Consider the following 22,644-nt stretch of genomic DNA (forward strand, 5'->3'; position numbering starts at 1 on the left):
GGAATTCAACCCTACACATGTTAGACCGCCTTTACGAGCAGCGAAAGGCCATCACCGATTTCCTGATGTTACAAGCGGATAAAGGTACTCCCCTGTGTAACTTAGATGTCAGCCATTGGCAGCTCATGCGTGACACCTGCCGCTTGCTCAGGCCCTTTGAGGAGGCCACGCTATTCGTGAGTCGGCAGGACTATGGGATGAACGACGTCATTCCTCTGTTGCACGTCCTGGAACAAATGCTGTTAACAATGGCTGGTCAGGGTGCGGTAGACGTGGCGCACAGATCTCAACGCCACATGACCCCTGTGGGGGCAGGACAGGAAGAAGAGGAGGAGGTAGAGGAGGACATTTGTGCTCAGGAATTATTGAGTGAAATGGGTGGTTTTTCCACTCAGCGGACAGGAGTGGAGGAGCAGGAGCATCTGGTAGAGGAGGAGGAGGAGGAGGAGACAGAGGACCCAGACGCACCGTGGCAGTATGCTGTGGAGATGGAGGCAGGGAGTCCCTCGCATTCCTTGGCACAAATGGCCCATAGCATGCTCGGTTGCTTGCGTAGCGACAGCCGAATAATAACCATCAGACAGAGGGATGACTTTTGGCTGTCCACCTTGTTGGACCCTCGCTACCGGTCCAAAATGGTGGCCTTTTTCACACCTGCTGAGAGGGAGGCCAAAATTACGTACTATAAAAACCACCTATGTAGTCAGTTGGTCTCTGCCTTTGTGCGCCAACGTCCATCCTCAGACACTGTGGGCCCTGTGCGCTCGCGTTCCGCTGGCATGGCAGCAGGGGAGGGGTGGGGTGGTAGGAGCAGTGGCAGCTCCACCAGCAGTGGCTGCCTCAGTCTGCAGTCGATGATGAGTAGCTTTCTTCACCAGCGCAGTGAGGAAACTACTAACCAGCCGCAGCAGCAGCAGCAGCATCAGGTGGACCTGGAGCAGGAGCTCAAACAACAGGCTTGGGCCTACTTGGACAGCACCCTGCCAACCGAGGTAGACAATCCCCTTGACTACTGGGCAACGAAACTTGACCTTTGGCCCCAACTAGCTGAATTTGCCCTTGAAAGGCTGTCATGCCCGGCCAGTAGCGTGGCATCGGAGCGCGTGTTTAGTGCGGCAGGAGGTATTGTAACTCCGCGGAGGACACGACTGTCCACCCAAAGTGTGGAGAGACTCACGTTTGTGAAAATGAATCAGGCGTGGATTAGTCTGGATTTCAAACCACCAGTTCCTGACACAACTGACTAAATCCGCCATGAATCATGCCTCAAACATGTGCCACTTTCAGGTCTCCTCACACTGCTGGTGTGTTTAATTTTTTGACATAGGGTGCTGGCAGATTACGGGCCTCCTATAGCTGCTGCCAGGCCCCTAATCTGCCATAGGCCCCTATATACCGCCTCCTCATGCTGCTGCTAGGTCCAGAGTCTCTCATGGGTCCCTGTACGGCCTCCCATTGCTGCTGTCTCCATCGCCACACTCTGCTGCCATGTGCCACTTTCAGGTCTCTTCACACTGCTGGTGTGTTTAATTTTTTGACATAGGGTGCAGGCAGATTACGGGCCTCACATAGCTGCTGCCAGGCCCCTAATCTGCCATGGGCCCCTATATACCGCCTCCTCATGCTGCTGCCAAGTCCAGAGTCTCTCATGGGTCCCTGTACGGCCTCCCATTGCTGCTGTCTCCATCGCCACACTCTGCTGCCATGTGCCACTTTCAGGTCTCTTCACACTGCTGGTGTGTTAAATTTTTTGACATAGGGTGCAGGCAGATTACGGGCCTCACATAGCTGCTGCCAGGCCCCTAATCTGCCATGGGCCCCTATAAACCGCCTCCTCATGCTGCTGCCAAGTCTAGAGTCTCTCATGGGTCCCTGTACGGCCTCCCATTGCTGCTGTCTCCATCGCCACACTCTGCTGCCATGTGCCACTTTCAGGTCTCTTCACACTGCTGGTGTGTTAAATTTTTTGACATAGGGTGCAGGCAGATTACGGGCCTCACATAGCTGCTGCCAGGCCCCTAATCTGCCATGGGCCCCTATATACCGCCTCCTCATGCTGCTGCCAAGTCTAGAGTCTCTCATGGGTCCCTGTACGGCCTCCCATTGCTGCTGTCTCCATCGCCACACTCTGCTGCCATGTGCCACTTTCAGGTCTCTTCACACTGCTGGTGTGTTTAATTTTTTGACATAGGGTGCAGGCAGATTACGGGCCTCACATAGCTGCTGCCAGGCCCCTAATCTGCCATGGGCCCCTATATACCGCCTCCTCATGCTGCTGCCAAGTCCAGAGTCTCTCATGGGTCCCTGTACGGCCTCCCATTGCTGCTGTCTCCATCGCCACACTCTGCTGCCATGTGCCACTTTCAGGTCTCTTCACACTGCTGGTGTGTTTAATTTTTTGACATAGGGTGCAGGCAGATTACGGGCCTCACATAGCTGCTGCCAGGCCCCTAATCTGCCATGGGCCCCTATATACCGCCTCCTCATGCTGCTGCCAAGTCTAGAGTCTCTCATGGGTCCCTGTACGGCCTCCCATTGCTGCTGTCTCCATCGCCACACTCTGCTGCCATGTGCCACTTTCAGGTCTCTTCACACTGCTGGTGTGTTTAATTTTTTGACATAGGGTGCTGCAAGATAACGGGCCTCACATAGCTGCTGCCAGGCCCCTAATCTGCCATGGGCCCCTATATACCGCCTCCTCATGCTGCTGCCAAGTCTAGAGTCTCTCATGGGTCCCTGTACGGCCTCCCATTGCTGCTGTCTCCATCGCCACACTCTGCTGCCATGTGCCACTTTCAGGTCTCTTCACACTGCTGGTGTGTTTAATTTTTTGACATAGGGTGCAGGCAGATTACGGGCCTCACATAGCTGCTGCCAGGCCCCTAATCTGCCATGGGCCCCTATATACCGCCTCCTCATGCTGCTGCCAAGTCTAGAGTCTCTCATGGGTCCCTGTACGGCCTCCCATTGCTGCTGTCTCCATCGCCACACTCTGCTGCCATGTGCCACTTTCAGGTCTCTTCACACTGCTGGTGTGTTTAATTTTTTGACATAGGGTGCTGCAAGATAACGGGCCTCACATAGCTGCTGCCAGGCCCCTAATCTGCCATGGGCCCCTATATACCGCCTCCTCATGCTGCTGCCAAGTCTAGAGTCTCTCATGGGTCCCTGTACGGCCTCCCATTGCTGCTGTCTCCATCGCCACACTCTGCTGCCATGTGCCACTTTCAGGTCTCTTCACACTGCTGGTGTGTTTAATTTTTTGACATAGGGTGCAGGCAGATTACGGGCCTCACATAGCTGCTGCCAGGCCCCTAATCTGCCATGGGCCCCTATATACCGCCTCCTCATGCTGCTGCCAAGTCCAGAGTCTCTCATGGGTCCCTGTACGGCCTCCCATTGCTGCTGTCTCCATCGCCACACTCTGCCATGTGCCACTTTCAGGTCTCTTCACACTGCTGGTGTGTTTAATTTTTTGACATAGGGTGCAGGCAGATTACGGGCCTCACATAGCTGCTGCCAGGCCCCTAATCTGCCATGGGCCCCTATATACCGCCTCCTCATGCTGCTGCCAAGTCCAGAGTCTCTCATGGGTCCCTGTACGGCCTCCCATTGCTGCTGTCTCCATCGCCACACTCTGCTGCCATGTGCCACTTTCAGGTCTCTTCACACTGCTGGTGTGTTTAATTTTTTGACATAGGGTGCAGGCAGATTACGGGCCTCACATAGCTGCTGCCAGGCCCCTAATCTGCCATGGGCCCCTATATACCGCCTCCTCATGCTGCTGCCAAGTCCAGAGTCTCTCATGGGTCCCTGTACGGCCTCCCATTGCTGCTGTCTCCATCGCCACACTCTGCTGCCATGTGCCACTTTCAGGTCTCTTCACACTGCTGGTGTGTTTAATTTTTTGACATAGGGTGCAGGCAGATTACGGGCCTCACATAGCTGCTGCCAGGCCCCTAATCTGCCATGGGCCCCTATATACCGCCTCCTCATGCTGCTGCCAAGTCCAGAGTCTCTCATGGGTCCCTGTACGGCCTCCCATTGCTGCTGTCTCCATCGCCACACTCTGCCATGTGCCACTTTCAGGTCTCTTCACACTGCTGGTGTGTTTAATTTTTTGACATAGGGTGCAGGCAGATTACGGGCCTCACATAGCTGCTGCCAGGCCCCTAATCTGCCATGGGCCCCTATATACCGCCTCCTCATGCTGCTGCCAAGTCCAGAGTCTCTCATGGGTCCCTGTACGGCCTCCCATTGCTGCTGTCTCCATCGCCACACTCTGCTGCCATGTGCCACTTTCAGGTCTCTTCACACTGCTGGTGTGTTTAATTTTTTGACATAGGGTGCAGGCAGATTACGGGCCTCACATAGCTGCTGCCAGGCCCCTAATCTGCCATGGGCCCCTATATACCGCCTCCTCATGCTGCTGCCAAGTCTAGAGTCTCTCATGGGTCCCTGTACGGCCTCCCATTGCTGCTGTCTCCATCGCCACACTCTGCTGCCATGTGCCACTTTCAGGTCTCTTCACACTGCTGGTGTGTTTAATTTTTTGACATAGGGTGCTGAAAGATAACGGGCCTCACATAGCTGCTGCCAGGCCCCTAATCTGCCATGGGCCCCTATATACCGCCTCCTCATGCTGCTGCCAAGTCCAGAGTCTCTCATGGGTCCCTGTACGGCCTCCCATTGCTGCTGTCTCCATCGCCACACTCTGCTGCCATGTGCCACTTTCAGGTCTCTTCACACTGCTGGTGTGTTAAATTTTTTGACATAGGGTGCAGGCAGATTACGGGCCTCACATAGCTGCTGCCAGGCCCCTAATCTGCCATGGGCCCCTATATACCGCCTCCTCATGCTGCTGCCAAGTCTAGAGTCTCTCATGGGTCCCTGTACGGCCTCCCATTGCTGCTGTCTCCATCGCCACACTCTGCTGCCATGTGCCACTTTCAGGTCTCTTCACACTGCTGGTGTGTTTAATTTTTTGACATAGGGTGCAGGCAGATTACGGGCCTCACATAGCTGCTGCCAGGCCCCTAATCTGCCATGGGCCCCTATATACCGCCTCCTCATGCTGCTGCCAAGTCCAGAGTCTCTCATGGGTCCCTGTACGGCCTCCCATTGCTGCTGTCTCCATCGCCACACTCTGCCATGTGCCACTTTCAGGTCTCTTCACACTGCTGGTGTGTTTAATTTTTTGACATAGGGTGCAGGCAGATTACGGGCCTCACATAGCTGCTGCCAGGCCCCTAATCTGCCATGGGCCCCTATATACCGCCTCCTCATGCTGCTGCCAAGTCCAGAGTCTCTCATGGGTCCCTGTACGGCCTCCCATTGTTGCTGTCTCCATCGCCACACTCTGCTGCCATGTGCCACTTTCAGGTCTCTTCACACTGCTGGTGTGTTTAATTTTTTGACATAGGGTGCAGGCAGATTACGGGCCTCACATTGCTGCTGCCAGACATGTAATCTGCCATGGGCCCCCGTACCGACTCCTCATGCTGTGACGTTGCAACAAGGTGTAATTCAACCCTACATATGTTAGACCGCCTTTACGAACAGCTAAAGGCCATCACAGATTTCCTGATGTTAAAAGCGGATAAAGGTACTCCCTGTGTAACTTAGATGTCAGCCATTGTCAGCTCATGTGTGACACCTGCGCTTGCTCAGGCCCTTTGAGGAGGCCACGCTATTCGTGAGTCGGCAGGACTATGGGATGAATGAGGTCAAATCGGCCATGGGCCCCCGTACCGCCTGTTCACGCTGATGCTGGTCCCACAGTGTGACCTGGGTCCCTGTACGGCCTCCCATTGCTTCCACTCTGCCATGTACCTCTTTGAAATCTCCTCACACTCCTGCGGTTGTCCATTTTGTCATAGGTTGCTGGCAGATTAGCGGCCTTCCATAGGTGCCGCCAGGCCCCATATCGACCATGGGCCCCCGTACCTCCTGGTCACGCTGCTGCTGAGCCCACAGTGTGACCTGGGTCCCTGTACGGCCTCCCATTGCTTCCACTCTGCCATGTGCCACTTTGAAATCTCCTCACACTCCTGCGGTTGTCCATTTTGTCATAGGTTGCTGGCAGATTACAGGCCTTCCATAGGTGCCACCAAGCCCCATATCGGCCATGGGCCCCCGTACCGCCTGGTCACGCTGCTGCTGGGCCCACAGTGTGACCTGGGTCCCTGTACCGCCTCCCATTGCTCCCACTCTGCCATGTGCCACTTTCAGGTCTCCTCACGCTCCTGCTGGTTTCCATTTTGTCATAGGTTGCTGTATGGCCTCCCATTGCTGCTGCCTCCACCGCCACACTGTGGCTCCAAACACTGGTTTTGGCCCCGTGACTGGCCAAAGGAGTGAAGTGTGCAGTGATTCTAAGATCGACGGCACTCATCTGCATGTCATACTGACAGACAGTATTATTTCTCTTCCCCAGCAGACTCCAAGGGCATTTAAATTAAAGGTACAGTGTTCTGCACTAATATTAAGTCTCTCTGAAGCCTAGAAACACCCTTTTTTAAGTTAAATTCACAGCGAATTTATTCGACTCGAATCGAATATTGTCCACGAATTCGCCGAATCAGTCGAATCGAATTTTTCATTTCTTCGCTCATCTCTAATTATAACCCCCAAACATTATATAATATTTTTAGCAAAGACCCTAGAGAATGAAATGGCGATCGTAATTTTTTAATGTCACATGGTATTTGACCAGTGGTTTTTCAAATGCAATTTTTTTGGAAAAAATACTTCAGTGAATTAAAAAAACGAAACAATATATACCCCAATTTTTTTCTAAAATATGAAAGAGGATGTTATAGCGAGTAAATAGATGCCTAACACATCACACTTTTAAATTGTGCACATTTGTGGAATGGCAACATTTGTGAGCACGGAGTGATGGGGGCGCTTTAAAAAATTATTTTTTTCAGTTTATATTTACACTGCTCCTTTTTTTTTTTATCACTTTTATTCCTATTACAAGGAATGTAAACATCCCTTGCAATAGAAATATGCATGACAGGTTCTCTTTAAGAAGAGATCTGAGGTCAAAAAGACCCCAATCTCTTCCTCAATTTTAAAGCAAAAGATCAAAAAACATTTTTTTTATCTTCTGCTTTAAAAAAGAAAAAAAAATTGTTTACTTCCACCAATGACAGGATGACGTCATGATGTCGCTCAGGTCCTCCATCATGATAGAGGTGATCAAAGACCACAGAGTCTTTCATTGCCTCCATCTTCAGCTGGCCAGACTGTCACATTGTTACTCGGGCCCGCCAGTTTTAGTCTGAAAAACGCTGGTGAGTGCCGGGAGAGGGGAACTAAAGACCTCCCCCCCAGTTTAAGGGAAAGCGATCCAGCGGCTGAAGAGCTTTAACAGAAAGCCAGCCGTTGGCTGAATAAAAAAAAAAAGAAATATGGTGAATTTCTTCAGCCATAACCCTGGAGAACCACTTGAAAACCGCAACGTTTATACATGTATTGTGGTCGTCAAGTGGATATACTTTAAAGCCCATCATTACTGCTGGCTGTCATTCAACCCAGGAGAATAGCCCTACCTAGGGGCAGAGAGGACTTTTTTCAGGGACATCTACTGTTTAAGGTAGGAATTGCTGCACAGCCGCCGGAAGTGATCATTGTATTCTGATGTCTGGGAAACCTTTCAGAATCCAAAAGTGAGAGGGATTCCCCCATTAACACTGAATGTGTTGATGGGGGAAAGGAGCTATTTTCTTTCCTGCAATCTGTGGTTGTAGGATAAAAACATTGCTTAAGGTATGGCCTGCCTTAAAGTGATTGTAAGAAGGCTCATACTTACCTGCTCTGTGAGCGGGCCCAAACTTCCTCTACAGTCAGTGCCTCCACAGGAAGTGTTTTCATGTGGGCTCAACCCTGAGCCCCACTGCCTGCATCTATAGACACAGACAGTGGGGATTGGCTCTGCCCCTGCTCCCTCTTCACTGGCTTTGACAGCAGTAGGAGCCGCTACATTAGCAAAATCTGTGAGACCGGGAAATGAGGAGAGAGAACTGCAGAAGGGCAAAGTTTTGGGGGGAGGTAGGTGAGGGATACTACTACCTAAACATTTTTTTTTACCTAAATGCAAGGAACACATTAAGGTAAAAAATGTTTAGGCTTTATAACCACATTAAAGTTTGGTTTGGATATCTGGTCAATGACCTAGTTACAAAAGGGTTGAAACAAAATGTCAGGCAAAAAAATATATTTTAATCCAGTTACATATTTTTGAAAAGTCATTACATGAATTTTAAATACTGCAAGTACAAGTGTCAGAATCTGGCTTTGTGCTTTTATGTTATTGTAACTTCACATGCAGGAGAATTCACACATGGTTGGTGACTGAACATGTCCTTATATTAGATTATTGTGATTTCTGTGCAGCTTTTACACTGGGTTAGGAAAGGCCAGCTGAAAAACCACAGGATGTAAAAAGGCAAAAGAGATTTATCATCCTGGAAGTATGTGTGCCTATAGTGCATTAGACAGATGCCAGGAATGTGAGCAGAAATGTGCATGTGCAGCAGGAAAGAGACAGGAGACAGAACAAATATAATACAAGACAGTTTTGCACTGGAGTGATATAGAATATTCAGATTGCAAGTAACTGTAGCATTACATGCATTCTGTCATTAGTAATGACTAAGCAAGTGTTCATGTGAAATGCGTCTACTGCTCTTCCGTCCTGTCTTGGAGCTGTCATGTTCTTATCATATTGCATGTAAAGGATTACAATAAAGGATTTCATCCACCACATAGCTGTTTGTGCGGCCAACCATTATGTTTTTCCATTGTGTCTGTGATCACAGATCGGGCCAGCACCTGCGTGTCTGTGGAGGGGTTATGCAGATTTGGCACTCACCTGGAGCAGATCTTTTGCTCTTTCTAGGACAATCTCACCCCTGCTCATGGACCACACATATCATACCCATCTAGAAGATATCCACTTCCTGAGTGGTCTCACCCAGATGACCCCCAGTTTTTGGGTAATTCCACTCCTAGTTTTGCTGGAACCACCCACTAATGGCCACAATCTCCTTTATTTTACCCTTTTTTTGAGTTATTGAATAACTGCAATAAGGCAGATGTTATTATCAGGACAGAAAAAAAATGGCTGACTATCCAGGGAAATCCAGGACAGTTAGAATCTTCGTACTCTGGCTAATAATGGTTTTCTAAAGGAAGTTTCCAGTTCTGAGTGAACCTGTGACCTATAGACCAGCCTTTCTCAACCAGGGTGCCTTAAGGTTTCTTCAAAGGTGCCTTGCAAAATGTCTAAAAATTGCCCAAAATTTGTATACAAGCCAGCGGGTGGATGAAGCCTGCCTTTTAGTTACACTAAGCCACATGTTTTCATTGTGCACTATTACGACCTTCTAGCTGCCGTCATCCTGACAACCAATTACATCATCAGTTGATAAAAATGATGCCAGCTGTCTGCACAGCATCCTAGTTTGACCTTCCCCTGCCCCTCTCCATCAGTGCTGGGGTCACATTAGCTCAGTGAGGGAGAAGAGAAACACTGGAATACTAGTCAATACCAGTGTGCAAAAGTGTATTTGCTTTGGAAGAATAAATCAGCTCCAATGTTGGGTGTCCTACATGTGTGAGTGTTGCTGGTTATATAAAACTATTAGAATAGTTTTCCACATTTTAGAATGGGGTGCCCTTTTAAAATTATGGACAGTCTTAAGGCACCCCATTTTAGAATGGGGTGCCTCAAGACTGGCCATAATTTTAAAGGGTGCCTTGGGACTGTGCGTAATTTTTAGGGATGCCTTGAATTTTAAAGGTAGAGAAACACTGCTATAGACAGTCAAGAATTTACATATGAGCTTTAACACAAGACTTTGCTAAACTCTGTCGCTGCATTATTCACATGCTTAGGGAGGTGAAAGGTTTACTTTACAGTGATTATAACCCTCATTTTTTTTAAGCACTGTCAGCAGCTAATCACAGTATACAGCTTCTTTATCTTTTAATCCTTGCCAATGTTCCGATTTAACCTGGTGCCATGGCCATTATCCCACTTAGAAAAATCGCCGCTCAACCCAATCCAGTCTATGTGGTTAAAATGTGTAAGATAACCTCAGCCTTGCGCAGCTCCACAAGCCACAACCTCTGACATGTCGTATTTGGACACAGGCACAATTTTAGCTTTTTCAGGTATTTAACAAAACATATTCAAGCTATCGTTATATAATGGATATGGGCTGAAAGTGCACACTCTCAGGTTTAATTTGAGTGCATGTACAGTTGTGTTCAAAATAATAGCAGTGTGTTGAAAAAAGTGAATAAAGCTCAAAATCCTTCTAATAGCTTTTATTTCCATACACACAAATGCATTGGGAACACTACATTCTATTCCAAATCAAAACATGAAGAAAAATATATCAAATTTGTGTTGTTCCTCTAAAAAAAAAATGAAGAAAAGTGAATATTAGATTGTTCAAAAAAAATAGCAGTGTTTGTATTCGTCTTTACAAACTCAAACATTAACTATATAAACTGAAAAATGTTTTAAGATTTTTCTTTCCTTTGAATCACTTAATGAATATTTAGTTGTATAAGCACTGTTTCTGAGAACTGCTGTACATCTGTGTTGCATGGAGTCAACCAACTTCTGGCACATGTGAACAGATATTCCAGCCCAGGATGATTGGACTACATTCCACAGTTCTTCTCGATTTCTTGGTTTTGCCTCAGAAACTGCATTTTTGATGTCACCCCACAAGTTTTCTATTGGATTAAGATCCGGGGATTGGGCTGGCCATTCCATAACATTAATCTTGTTGGTCTGGAACCAAGATGTTGCACGTTTACTGGTGTGTTTGGGGTTGTTGTCTTGTTGGAACACCCATTTTAAGAGCATTTCCTCTTCAACATAAGGCAGCATGACCTCTTCAAGTATTCTGATGTATTCAAACTGATCCATGATCCCTGGTATGCGATAAATAGGCCCAACACCGTAGTATGAGAAACATCCCCATATCATGATGCTTGCTCAACCATGCTTCACTGTCTTCACAGTGTACTGTGGCTTGAATTCAGTGTTTGGAGTCGTCTGACAAACTGTCTCCGGCCACTAGACCAAAAAAGAACAATCTTACTTTCATCAGTCCACAAAATGTTGCGCCATTTCTCTTTAGGCCAGTCAATGTGCTCTTTGGCAAATTGTAACCTCTTCAGCACGTCTTTTTTTCAACAGTGGGACTTTGCGGGGGCTTCTTGCAGATAGCTTGGCTTCACATAGGCGTCTTCTAATTGTAACAGTACTCACAGGTAACTTTAGCCCTTCTTTCATCTTCCTGGAGCTGATTGTTGGCTGAGTCCTTGCCATTTTGGCTATTCTTCTATCCATTCGAATGGTAGTTTTCCGCTTTCTTCCACGTCTTTCAGGTTTTGGTTGCCATTTTAAAGCATTTGCGATCATTTTAGCTGAGCAGCCTATTATTTTCTGCACTTCTTTATATGTTTTCCCCTCTCCAATCAACTTTTTAATCAAGGTACGCTGTTCTTCTGAACAATGTCTGGAACAACCCATTTTCCTCAGAATTTCAGAGAGAAATGCTCAAGATTTGCAGCCTTCCTTCCTTAAATAAGGGCAATAATTGCCACCTGTTTTTCTAAGAATGAATGACCTCACTAATAGAACTCCACACTGCTATTATTTTGAACATGCCCCTTTCAATGAGTGATTCAATTACACAGAATCAGCAGCATGCATGTCATGACTGTTGGGTCTGTTGGATTTCTATTACTCTACTACACCTGCTAGTAAATTATTTGCCATGTAGAAATATAATTTCTACCAAAAACAGTGATTGATCAGGTAAGTGATGTCTGACTGCTATTATTTTGAACACAACTGTACATCCAAATTGGAGGAAGAGTTTAGGAATTATAGCTCTTAAGATTAGCCATCCCCCCTTTTTCAAGGGACCAAAAGTAATTGGACAATTGAATATAATCATAAATAAAATGTTCATTTTTAATATTTTGTTGAGAAACCTTTACTGGCAATGACTGCCTGAAGTCTGCAACCCATGGACATTACCAAAGACTGGGTTTCCTCTTTTCTGATGCTTTGCTAGGCTCTGACTGCAGCTGTCTTCAGTTGTTCTTTGTTTGTGGGTCTTTCTGCCTTTAGTTTTGCCTTCAGCAAGTGAAATGCATGCTCAGTTGGGTGGAGATCCGGTGATTGACTCAGCCATTGCAGAATATTCCACTTCTTTTCCTTCAAAAGCTCCTGGGTGGCTTTTGCAGTGTGTTTTGGATCATTGTCCATTTGTACTGTGAAGCGCCGTCCAATCAACTTTGCTGCATTTGGCTAAATCTGGGCTGACAGTATTTCTCTAAACACTGCAGAATTCATCCGGCTGCTTCTGTCTTCTGTCACATCATCAATAAACACCAATGTCCCAGTGCCACTGGAAGCCATGCATGCCCATGCCATCACACTGCCTCCACAATGTTTTGCAGATGATGTGTGCTTTGGATCATGAGCTGTTCCAAGCCTTCTCCACACGTTTTTCTTCCCGTCATTCTGGTATAGATTAATCTTCATTTCATCCGTCCCAAGAATGCTTTTCCAGAACTGGTCTGGCTTTTTTAGATGTTTTTTGGAAAAGTCTAATCTGGTTTTTCTATTCTTCAGGCTTATGAATGTTTTGCACCTTGTGGTGAACCCTTTGTATTTGTTCTCGTGAAGTCTTCTCGTTTGTAGACTTTAACAATGATACGTCCACCTCCTGGAGAGTGTCCTTCACTTGTCTGGATGTTGTGAATTAGTTTTTCTTTACCATAAAGAGGAACCTGCAATCATCCACCACTGTTGTCTTCCATGGACGTGCATGCCCTTTTATGTTTCTGAGCTCACCAGTGCGTTCTTTCCTCAGAATGTACCAAACTGTTGATTTGGCCACTCCTAATGTTGCTGCTATCTCTTTGATGGATTTATTTCATTTTTGAAGCCTTACAATGGCCTGTGTCACTTGCATGGACAGCTTCTTTGAACGCATGAAGTAGGTTCACAGCAATAGACTCCAAATGCAAATACCACATTTAGAATCAACTCCAGACCTTTTACCTGCTTAATTGATGAAGAAATAATGAAGGAGTAGCCCACACCAGGCCATGAAACAGCTTTTGATTCAATTGTCCAATTACTTTTGGTCCCTTGAAAAAAGGGGGATGGCTAATCTTAAGGCTGTAATTCATAAACCCTTCCTCCAATTTGGATGTACAAACCCTCAAATTAAAACTGAGAGTGTGCACTTTCATCCCATATCCATTATATAACTATAGCTTGAATATGTTTTGGTAAATACCCGAAAAAAAATAAAATTGTACCTGTGTCCAAATACATATGGACCTAACTGTACATTTCTCCTTCTTTGCTTAGAGCGGCACTACAAGTATTACCAGGTCACAATGACAATTACCCCAGGTTTTCAGATTCAGGGTGGTTCCTTTCACTTGCAGTATCCTGTACAGCCATGCTTGCATCAGGGACTAGAGCTGTGTCTTCCTACACTGAGCATATCAAGAGAAACACACAGCCCCATATCCTATGATGGAAAGGCACTCCTCTGCTCCTCTTTTCTGCAAGCTTCAGACTGCACTGGCCACTGTTGAAAGTGAACCATAAAAATAAAAAAGGTGACTATCGCCAACTTTCCTGGCTCTGTTAGGGCTTATCCCAACCTATGCCTGACAAGGTTGCCCTCATTTTAAAATTGTATTTCTTCTATTTCTCAATAAACTCTGTCCTATGGTTTTACACTATGGAAGTGTCTCTTGTATCCTGATTTTCAGCAACATTGGAGGCAAGTTTTATGTAATCACCATGCTGGATGTGAGGTTGCATTCCTCTCAAGTGCTGTTTGACCTATCTGTTCATACAGGAGTCACTGTCTTCTTTTAAGAACCTGTAGTGTGTGGTGTATCTGGATCAGGTGCACTCTCATCACTGGCCAGAGCTTTTTTTCCTATATGAACTCTTTGTAAAACACTTGGTGATGTTTTTAATTAAGAATTTTTTTTGCACTCTTTTGGATTTGTCTGTTTTCTTACGTTTTTTTTTTTTTTAAATAATTTTTTGCTTTTTTTTAGCATATTTATTATTCTTGGTGATATTCACATTACTCATGTTATGTGTTTTTATAGTGCTGCACCAGGGATGTTGAATTTATATTGCTCGATGCCCAGAATATGTAGTTCCGAGCGCCAGGCAGGCAGTTTCTTTTAACCTTTAGCCCTGCTGCGGGCAAGCAGCAGGGCTCACCTGTCAGGTGGAAGCATTCAGGAGGCAGCGCTGTCACCCCGAATAATTCCAACACAGGGCCAGCCTCCCTCCTTCCCCCAGTTGAGGTCTCCCCTTCTTGTCCTGACCTGGAAGTGACGTTATGATGTCACTTCCGAGTCCCCGTTGAAAGATTTCCCAGCCATCTAGGCCACATTCTATGGCGTACAAGTGGAGACATACAGGGTCTTTTTAGACCTTGGATGTCTCAATAAAGGAAACCTGTTACCAAAAAGAGGACGACTTTGTCCCCTATGTGATGGAAAATAAACCTAAGGAAAAAAAAATTTTTTATTACTTGTAGAAAATGAAAGTTACACCCACACACATAAAATCCCCCCCCCCCCAAAAAAAAAAAATTGAGCCTCCCCCCCACATGTACGTACAAATGTAAAAGCACATGCTGGGGCGCCTACGCATAAAAACGTCGATGGAAATACACATATCACCACACACGCTTGGATGAGAGCAATAATCCTAGCATGAAACCTCCTCCGTACACTAGACTGATGCCCTATAAGGGGCTTTAAAAGTGTTGCCTATAGAAAATATAGGGTACTGAAGTTTGTTGCCATTTCACAAGTACGTGCAAATTTAAGGTTTGACATGTTGGGTATCTAATTACTCGGTGCAACCTCATCCTTTATATTTTACAATAAAAAAAGGGTATTTTATTACTTTTTTGTGCCCTAAAATTAATGGACTTGTAATTTTTACTGAAGTATTGCAGTAATATCACTACATAAAAAATTGGAACTGCCACTATTTTCTTCTCTAGGGTCTCTGCTTTCAGAAAATATATAATGTTGGGGGTTTTATGAAATCTTCAGGCCTAAAATGGTTTTTAAAAAATGTCTCTCTCCTCCCTGCTAGTCCCCAGGGGTGGGGCAGGGCTGGAGACAGGCAGGGAGGAGATATATAGCACATTGGTAAAAATATTACATATTTAAGTCACCATAAAGCCCCTTTTGTTTTTAAAAGCCCCAGACATTCCTAAAAGCACCTCCGATTTTAATTTGGTTTTGGTTAATCTGGAGAAGTAGATTGGGACACTGATTTAGTCCCTGGACAAGTAGTTTTTTTCAAAAATTTCCACGCCCTTGTGCACTGTAACATTTTTTATGTCTTTTGAGTTTATGTATCCTAACTCTTTAGTGCTGGCATCTTCTATTGTGTTTTTTACCTAAGCACAGTGTTTTTCTTTTTTTACGAGGTTTTATCCCAACGTATGTCAGTGTCATTTTTACTGGACAGCTTAGTATTCATGTAAATGTTTAAAGAAATGTAAATTAAGGCATGTGAGGTTTAAAAAAAAAGCAATTAGCACACAAAATATACCGTATTTTTCGCCGTATAAGACGCACTTTTTCTTCCCCAAAGCTGGGGGGGGAATGTCAGTGCGTCTTATGGAGCGAATATGGAGCAGCCGGTCCGGTATTTCCACCGCAGCCGTGTCAGAATACCAGGCCGCTCAGCTCTGCAGCGGGACCTTACCTGTTCCTCTATCCAGCGGAGTGCTGTCTTCCCGTCTTCTGTAGTGTGGGCACTGGGCATGACAGCCGGGTGCCAAGTGAGCATGCGCAAGAAGCGGTGCTTTTTGTGAATGGTAAGGCGGTACCTGGGACACATGACAGATCCCAGAAGCCGCCAGACCAATCACAAAGCGCAAGTGCTTCTCGCTCATGCGCACTGGGCACCCGGCTGTCATGCCGAGCGCCATTACAGAAGCCGGGAAGACAGCGCGCGGCTGGATCGAGGAACAGGTAAGATCAAACAAAAACTCTGCGGAAGAGCGGGTACCTGTCAAATTCAGGTACCCGCTCCCCACCTCCCCAAAGGTCAGCAGTCATCTGTACTGTCTGCAGTCTCTGGTCATCCCGGTGCTGTCCGCAGTCTCTGGTCATCCCGGTGCTGTCCGCAGTCTCTGGTCATCCCGGTGCTGTCCGCAGTCTCTGGTCAACCCTGTGCTGTCCGCAGTCTCTGGTCATCCCTGTGCTGTCCGCAGTCTCTGGTCATCCCTGTGCTGTCCGCAGTCTCTGGTCATCCCTGTGCTGTCCGCAGTCTCTGGTCATCTCCTGTACTGTGTCTGCAGTCCATTAGTTCAGAATTTTTTTTTCCTGTTTTCTGCCTCTAAAACCTAGGTGCGTCTTATGGTCAGGTGCGTCTTATACGGCAAAAAATACGGAAATCATTACTTGTATTAACCACATACAGTTACCCCAATACACAATCTTGTGTGGCACTTTAGGAAATCATTGTAAATGCATTACATCGCATCTATGAAATCTGCAAAAAGGCTACTTAGCTTGTTTCCTTGTTTATACTTCAGTGCATTATTATTATGGTACTATTCATCAGAAAACTTGTATGTCTTATTTTTGTTGATCAGTGATCTTGTTTATGACTGTTTCTCTGATGTTGTCTTTTCTATAATAAAATCCATTGTAAAAGAAATCTGCAAAAAGGCAGGCTGTAACATGAAATGCTATATACTTTCCTCTCCAATAGGTCATGTTTTAAAACCCCTGTAGTGACATAGAAGACACTGAACGGAACCACAAGCGGTGAACAGGTATTTGACATATCAAAATGTCATAACTGCAGAGGCCAGAGATCAGCAATGCAGTGTTAAAACATGGGTGGACAGTAAATAAATTATACAGCATTTCCTTTTACGTGCTACCTACATTCTCCTCATAACCCCATAGTGACAGGGTCACTTCAAAGATAGAGATCTGCTTATGACAATGTTGTTCCTTCAATTGCATTCTGCGCAGGCTGTCCACAGTCTATTTTACATGAATCACAGATATAGTGGCATGAATAGTAGTTACCTGTGGTCAATTACTGTAACATTGGAAGGTGGGATTCCTAAAGCAGCACAGCTCTGAAATAATTCTTTCTTACGGACCTCCCCTTGATTGTAGTAATTTCCTGAGAATAATAAATATCTTAGCTTACTTCCCTTGTTTCTTATTACAGCAGTACTAGCTTCAAATTAATCTTCTGCATCACTTACGAAACTGAAACGGTTTCCGACACAATATAAATGGACCTAGTGATAAAAACTGAAGAAAAGAAACGTCTCCAGCAAAGCGGTACCACTCAGGTTTAATCAGGAGAGTGACTTCTAGTGGGTATATGGCTCTTTACATGATCAAACAGGCTTATGTAACACCCTTTTTTGTACTCCCAGTCCTTCCAGTGTTGGTATGCCATTACTATCTTGCAGAGCTTTGAACTAAACAAAATAGTCAAGGCATAGTCAAGTCCCCTTTCACATCTATGCAGAATTAGTCTTCATGCGCACGGCTGTTCAGGGACTGTGTGCTACAAACACGAGCTATCTAACTTTGGAGCATACTTCTGTGCACATGCGAGTACTTTTGTAACTCCTGGCACACAACCTTGTACAGCCGCATCTTTTAATTCATCTCAGTGGGTGGCTTAAATGGCAGCGGGTCCAAGGAGAGTGATTACGCAGGCGCTGTATGGCCCCTGTATATCAGTATGCATGCAGCCTAAATGATATTTTTCCCACCCAGCTACAGCATCTGAAAAAAATTATATATATATATATATATATATATATATACACACACACACAGCATAAAGCAAATGAGTTGTTGAAACAAAGGAGCAACTTAAAATGAGCCATTTAACAGATCTATGGATACAAAAGAAGAAAAACACAAGATTTGTAACTTAAAAGTTGTTTTATGTTCCAAACCTTGAGATAATTGTCATCTGTTCAACAGAACAGCAGAAAAGCTGATGTCAATTGCATACCACATCAGGAAATTAAAAAGTACAATGGCATGATCTCATTAATGACCTATTACAGCGGGCTCTGAAGCCTTGTCAAGCTTAGAACACAGACACTTATACAGCTCAGTGAAACACCATGTAATGCATGATATGATCAGGGCTGAATTTCTGCAGAGCCAATAAGTCCGTGTCCTAGGGAAGAAGGGTTACAAGTGATAGCACATGGGCACCGTATATATTTCTGACGCTCAGCAATAGGTTTCCATACATAACAGAGGGTTCTAGGTTGATGCCATGATGCTGCGGTGTCTGCACAGTTTGGGTGTTTCTATCGGTGGAACGGTGTAGTAACTGTTCATCCATTCAGACCTATACCTCTAAACAAGAGTCTCCAAACTTTCTAAACAAAGGAACAGTTTACTGTCCTTCCAAATTTAGGGGGCCAGACTGTGGCCAGTGGGGCTAGAAAATGTTTCATTCAGGCTGAATACCACATATCGATGCAGTGGCACTCTGTGCTAAGTCCACATTGAAATAATTACCTGGATCCACTTTTTGTGCCGCCAAAACTGCCAGCCCTGAGCAAAGAAGTACCTGGCCCTTTTTTTTTTTTTTCAATTACAGTGCACAGAGTTGCATGGTTCTGCGGCACCATTTGGTTTCATGGCTGTGGGGGTGCCATTAAGCAGACCAATGCGCTTTGCCTGTGGGTTGGAAACACAAGATTTTGCAAGCATTCCAGACCTGTACAAGTGTGAGCTTAGGCTGGCTTCATAACTGTTCCGCTGTCATGCCTCTTTGCTTGTGTTTTAGGCCCTGCTCACACTGGTGCACTTTTGCCACGCTAAAATGCACCTTTCCAATGCAACAAAGGCACTTGAGAAGTAATTCTCTTTACATTCTACCTGTTCAGATCTCTGTACTGCGTAAAGTAAAGTGTACTGTGTTTTTAAAAAGTCCTGTTTGATACTGTTTGAAAAATGCACCTTCCATTATAGTCAATTGCAGTGCTCGAAAATACCAGGCGCCAGGTCACCATGACAACTAGAAATTTGTGTCCTGTGTTCACACACTGCCTCCCAAACAAAATTGCCTCCCATTGACTTCAGTGCAAAAATGCTTGTCAATAGCAATCCTACGTGAACACTTATCTCTGCATGCAACTCTACTCTTACGAGTCTGGAACGTACAGCTACAAACTCGCCCAGCACCATTTTCGGAATGGCACTCGAAACACAATGTGTTTGAATCGCATCTGTGTGAACCACGTTTATAGGAACCCATAATATGTAGCCTGTCATGCGGATCTGTAAGTTTGAAAAAGGATCTAGAATCGCATATGTGTGAACCAGGGCAGCTCCATTCACGCCTGAACATTTTGGGATCACGGCAGAATCGCTATGATCGCAAAGTACATGTTCAGGTGCCATTATTTTCAATGGCACTTAAAACGTAGTGTGGTTTTGCCATGATTGTCGTGTGGCAAATCACATCGCATGAAGTCTATGCCCAAAAGTTGCCTTAACTCTTAACTTTTTTAGCTGGCTCCGAGATTCAATGAAAATTTGTCAATCCCTGGTCAATGGAAATGTACCCTGCGTCCTTTAAACTGCTTCCCCGCCACCCTATAGTAGAACTACTGCTACAGGGCAGAAGGGCTACGCAAAATGCAGTTTCCGGGTAGGGAACGCATTGCCCTACCCACGCCGCTATTGGCGGCTAGGCATGTCAATCACTGGGACCCAGCCGGAGACTCCCCGCCGACAACCTGCGTGCAAAGCTGACAGGGGAGAGAGCTGTGTGTAAACAACACAGGTCTCTCTCCTGCCAGCAAGGACATGCTGGTTTGTATTTCTCTGCACAGCAGAGCAATACAAAGCAGCATGTCTCTCAAGTAAAACACACACAGCACACAATGTAAAACACACACAGCATACAGTTAACCCTTTGATCGTGCAAAAGTTAACCCCTTCCTGCCCAGTGTCATTAGTACAGTGTCAGTATTTTTATTAGTACTGATCACTGTATTGGTGTCAGTGGGGATGTCAGTGGCATGATTTTTTAAATTTTTTTATTGGACATGTTTTATAGCAAAATGTCCAAAATATTGTTTTTTGTTTTCAAAATTGTCTGTCTTTTTTTGTTTATAGCGCAAAAAAATAAAAAGATGATCAAATATGGTACCACCAAAAGAAAGCTCTATTTGTGGTTAAAAAAAAGGACATAAACTTAATTAATGAATAGCGTTGCATTATCGTGCAATTGTCAGTTAAAGTAACACAGCGCTGTATCACAAAAAACAGCCTGGTCAGGAAGGGGGGTAAATACTCTGGAGTGCAAGTGGTTAAAGCAGTTGTTCAGTCTGGAAAAAACAAAATTAAAAGTCAGCCGCTATAAATACTGTAGCAGCTGAGTTTTAATAAAAGGGCACCTGCCCAGGGATCCAATGTTGTCCTCACCGGGGCTAGTTCTTCACTAGTCTTCGGGTTCCCGGCGCTGGCATTCTAACAGTGGGCAGCTGGCTATGCTGCTTTCGGCATGCCACTGGGCATGTGATTTGTGAAAGGTCCACAGTCTTCTGCTATGGAGGGAGGAGACTTCACCGAAAAGCGAAGCTCAGCTTATTTGCATCCTGCCCCCTCCTCTCTAACCACTGGCACTTTGGGGGGGGGGTTTGGGTACCCATTTTTGACAGGTACCCAACTAAAAGATTTTTTTTTCAAAATTTTTGGTCTTTTTTAGTTTGTTTAGCAAAAACTAACAAAACCCAGTGGTGATTAATCACTTTCCTACCACCCTATAGCAGAAATACTGCTACAGGGCGGCATGGGTGCACAAAATCACATATATATATGTGATTTTGAAGTTCCGGGTAAGGGGGGGCGCACCCTACCCGCGCCGCCTTTCATGGCCTTGGCTGTCAATCACCGGGTGCCAGCTGGTGATTACTCGTTGGCACCCAGTGATCGCCGAGTATTACCGACGGGGAGATAACTGTATGTGAAAATACAGTTCTCTCCCCTGTCAGCTCATGCACACTGCTTTGAATGTCTCTGCATAGCAAAGCCATACAAAGCAGCGTGCTTACAGTTCAAAGCACACACAGCAGAAAATGTGAAACAGCACACAGTTTGATCGCCCCACGTTAACCCCTTCCTGCCCAGTGCCATTAACACTGATCACTGTATTGGTGTCACTGGGGATGTCAGTGACACCAAGTCAGTTCCCCCCCGCAGTGTCAGAATGCCTATAAGTCGCTGATCGCCGCCATTACTAGTAAAAAAAAAGAAATAAATGGAAAATTCCAGTATATATACCGCCATTTGTTAATGGTATAACTTTCACGTAAACCAATTAATTTACAAGTATTGTGATTTTTTTTTTTTAGCAAAGACATTGCTAAAACAAAGACATGATTTTTAAAATGTTTTTATTTGACATGTTTTATAGCAAAAAGTCCAAAATATTGTTTTTTGTTTTCAAAATTGTATGTCTCTTTTTGCCATGTAGCAGAATACATTTTGCCCTAAATTTATTTTTTCAATTTTTTTTATTGGACATGTTTAACCACTTCATTACCGGACACTTTTACCCCCTTCCTGCCCAGGCCAATTTTCAGCTTTCAGTGTTGAATGACAATTGTGCGGTCATGCGAAACTGTACCCAAAAACATTTTTATTAATTTTTTTCACACAAATAGAGCTTTCTTTTGGTGGTATTTAATCACCACTGAGTTTTTTTTTTGCTAAAAAAAAAAATCTTTTCTTCATTTTTGTTATAAAATTATGCAAATAACATTTCTTCATAAATTTAGGTCAAAATGTATTCTGCTACATTTCTTTGGTGAAATACCCCAAATTGGTGTATATTATTTAGTCTTTAGGAAAGTTATAGAGTCCACAAACCATGCTATATATATATATATATATATATATATATATATATATATATATATATATATCTCTGACAATCGATCAATCAGTGTACTGACAGCCAGTCTCATTTTTTGAGGCCCGAAAATGCCAGCATAGTACAAGTACCCCCCAAATTACCCATCTTTAGAAAATAGTCCAAGGTATTTAGTAAGTGGCATGGTGAGTTTTTTGGAGGTTGTAATTTTGTTGCAATTTTTTGGAAAATGTAGAAATAAAAAAAAAAAAAAAAAACAACAACAATTTTTTACATATTGTCACCAGTCCAGTACAGCGTGATTATATAACTGGTGTGGCGGTGATTAGGGACACTGACTGGTGACAGTACCGTATTTGCCGGTGTATAAGACGACCCCCTACTTTTCCTGTTAAAATATAGGGTTTGAGCTATACTCGCCGTATAAGACTACCCCTCTTCCAACGCGCCCCATCATTGGTGTCAGTGGGGAGGAGGAATAGTGCCCCATCATTGGTGTCAGTGGGGAGGAGGAATAGTGCCCCATCGTTGGTGTCAGTGGGGAGGAGGAATAGTGCCCCATCGTTGGTGTCAGTGGGGGAGGAATAGTGCCCCATCGTTGGTGTCAGTGGGGGAGGAATAGTGCCCCATCATTGGTGTCAGTG

General features: G+C 45.0%; 1 protein-coding gene across 1 annotated transcript in view; it reads right to left on the bottom strand.

Moving 5' to 3' along the window:
- Positions 1–22,644, bottom strand: part of PIGL (phosphatidylinositol glycan anchor biosynthesis class L) — a 212,082-nt gene that overhangs the window by 186,863 nt on the left and 2,575 nt on the right. Inside the window, exon 2 of the mRNA XM_089693688.1 lies at positions 17,158–17,257. Coding sequence (XP_089549814.1) covers positions 17,158–17,257 — 100 coding nt within the window. The remainder of the gene's footprint in view (positions 1–17,157; positions 17,258–22,644) is intronic.

The sequence above is a fragment of the Staurois parvus genome, unplaced genomic scaffold (assembly GCF_062004578.1).
Source record: "Staurois parvus isolate SC_StPar_1 unplaced genomic scaffold, SC_StPar_1.0 ptg000635l, whole genome shotgun sequence".
Taxonomy (NCBI): domain Eukaryota; kingdom Metazoa; phylum Chordata; class Amphibia; order Anura; family Ranidae; genus Staurois; species Staurois parvus.